This window comes from Acanthisitta chloris, unplaced genomic scaffold (assembly GCF_000695815.1).
Source record: "Acanthisitta chloris isolate BGI_N310 unplaced genomic scaffold, ASM69581v1 scaffold8369, whole genome shotgun sequence".
Taxonomy (NCBI): Eukaryota; Metazoa; Chordata; class Aves; order Passeriformes; family Acanthisittidae; genus Acanthisitta; species Acanthisitta chloris.
The window spans coordinates 47,477-50,148 of record NW_008691976.1 but is presented as its reverse complement, the minus strand read 5'-3'; the positions used below and the strand labels follow the sequence as shown (position 1 = coordinate 50,148).

At 46.3% G+C, this 2,672-nt stretch overlaps 1 protein-coding gene across 1 annotated transcript in view; it reads left to right on the top strand.

Annotated features, from left to right (window-relative positions):
* Window positions 1-298: 298 nt before the first annotated feature.
* Window positions 299-2,672, top strand: part of FBXO47 (F-box protein 47) — a gene marked incomplete at its 5' end in the record, with an annotated part of 9,283 nt that continues 6,909 nt past the window's right edge. Inside the window, 2 exons of the mRNA XM_009082474.1 lie at window positions 299-438; window positions 877-1,047. Of these exons, the coding sequence (XP_009080722.1) occupies window positions 299-438; window positions 877-1,047 (311 nt within the window). The remainder of the gene's footprint in view (window positions 439-876; window positions 1,048-2,672) is intronic.

Below are 2,672 nucleotides of genomic sequence, written 5' to 3'. Positions count from 1 at the left end.
ATTGATTCTATGATTCTATGAAATACATCAAGTTATTAGATATAGCAATTATATTCTCTACACACCAAAAATCCTTCAGTAAATTGATTTAATTGCCCTAAATTCCAACCATTCCTCCTGCACATACACAAGATTTTGGCTCTGTCTCCAAAGGAATCATTTCCTCTCAGCCTAATTTTGGGGATGGCATTTTCCTCCTCTGGAAATAAACCTTTCCTCTTCTCCTTGCAGGCTGAATTGATGGGCAGAGCAGAGCAATGAGCTGCAGTGCAGGGAGCAGCCAGAGCTGTGCACCCAGGCAGGAATTCCGGCGGAGCAGACGCCACTCCAGACAGTGCACTGACCCCCTGGACACAGAGTCCCAGGCCCTGTCAGCTCTGGGACACTTCCAAACCCTTCCCTTGGAGCTCTTCCAAATGGTACTGAATTACCTCTCAGGTGAGAGTCAGAGCAGGAAGGTATCAGGTACCAAAGTATCAGGAAGGTAGAGTGGGAAAATTCCCAGTGTCACAATCTCTCTGAAGTGTTTTCATGATTCCTTAGATCTCTCCATCTCTAATTACTGCAGTTTGCAGGCAAAGGAGAGCAACAGTAATTAATTGTGATTGTGTTTATAAACATAATTTCCTGGCCCAATTTTGAAGCGAGATGAAGTTATTGGCTGGTGATCAGCATTTTGCTTGCAGCAAAAGGAGGTGGTGGAGTCACCATTCCTGGAGGTGTCCAAGAGGCATCTGGATCTGGTGCTGGAGGATTTAGGGTTTAGGGGTTACAGCAGTGACAGGTTAATGGTTGGATTTTATGATCTTAGAGGTCTCCTTCAACTCTGATGATTCTGGGAAAGATTTAGGAGTCTCCTGGGCTTTGCTTCTGCAGTGAAGGACCTCAGCAAGCTGAGCATGGTGTCCAAAGCCATCAGCCACCTCCTGGTTAACTACATCTCCACCACATCAGGAACACGAAGGCTTCTCCTACAGGACTTCCACAACCTGGAGCTGCCTGACAGGAGGGAAGGAGACTGTATTTTAGAGCACTACAGATCTCTGGGTGAGAACAAAGCTCACTTATATCACGAAGAAGTGTTTTCCCTGTGAGGGTGGTGAGACACTGGCACAGATTGCCCAGAGAGGTTGTGGATGCCCCAAGGAGGTTGTGGTTGCCCCGAGGAGGTTATGGGTGCTCCCAAAAAAGCTATGGATGCCCCAAGGAGGTTGTGGTTGCCCCGAGGAGGTTATGGGTGCTCCCAAAAAAGCTATGGATGCCCCAAGGAGGTTGTGGTTGCCCCGAGGAGGTTATGGGTGCTCCCAAAAAAGCTATGGATGCCCCAAGGAGGTTGTGGTTGCCCCAGGGAAGCTGTGGTTGCCCCAAGGAGGTTGTGGCTGCCCCAACCCTGGCAGTGTTTTATTCCAGGTTGCATCAGGCCTTGAGCAACCTGCTCTGGTGGGAGGTGTCCCTGCCTAGGGCAGGGGGTTGGGGCTGGATGATCTGTAAGGTCCATTCCAACCCCTTAACACACTATGAATCTACCAAAGATTTTTCCTGTTAGATACATTAGTGTTAACATGCTGAGGACGTGTCCCAAACCCTTTGTGCAGCTCCCTGTGACCATGGAGCCAAAGAACCCACTCCAACACCAGCAACTGGCAGGAGGAATTACCTGAAATGATTTCAAACCTGTTAATTATGGGAAAACTACTCTATGTCCTCCCTCCCTGTGTTTGTTTTCCCTGTGACACTGCAGTGGGTCAGTTCACAGAAGAAAGTGTTCCCAAATGGAGTTTGTTTGGAGCCTGGAAAGTGCAGCAAGGAACTAAGACTCCCAGGCCCCAGTTAGCCAAAGGAATTTGGCTGCTCAGCCTCCCTCCGGGTATTCCTTTGGAGCAGCCACATTCCTCAGTCTGGGAAATGCAGGCACAGTCCTTCAGCACAGCCTCATTGTGGAGTGACCAACACCAGTTGCCCTTTGTTGTTCATTTTTAGAACACATTGATTCTGATTCAGGCTAAGTTGGGCTGTCAGGGAAGGAAATGAAATGGCAGCATCATTGGATCCATATTTACTGTTCCCTAGCTGATAAAATATGGAACAGGGAAATAAAGTGTTGCCATGATTAGATGGAGAATTGTAAATATGGTTTGAAACTAAGGCATTAAAGACATTGAGTTACACCAGGAAAGATGTTCAAGTCATTGAGCCAAAAGACCTCCTACTGCAAGAAATAATTTTGAGGTACCTTTTGAAAACAACCTTAGTGTTTTCTTCTTTAAAATAAACCTTGAAACCTTATAAACCTTTAAAAAAAATCAGAATTACTCTGAGCTTTGTAGTAACCTCACACAAATGGCAACTTTTAATGTAGGTGTGAACCCTTCCCTGTAGTAGCTCTAGAAGTAAAATACAACATGCTAAAAATATGAAGCTCTTTGGCCACGTCTGTGTCGCAGTGAGAGGCTCAGGGGAAGGTTTGTGTTAAGGTCAGTTGCAAAATCAATATTTACTTTGCAGCAGGAAAAACTGGGCTCACAAAAAAAAAAAAGTACCTTTTGATTCAACATGGTTTTCCCCACACTGCTGGCTCCAGCTACACTGCCCTAACAGCTGTTCCTCAGGGAATTCTCTCCAGAGTCTGAGCTAGTCCATAAAAAATGGACTTGGCTGAGCTTGGGCCATGT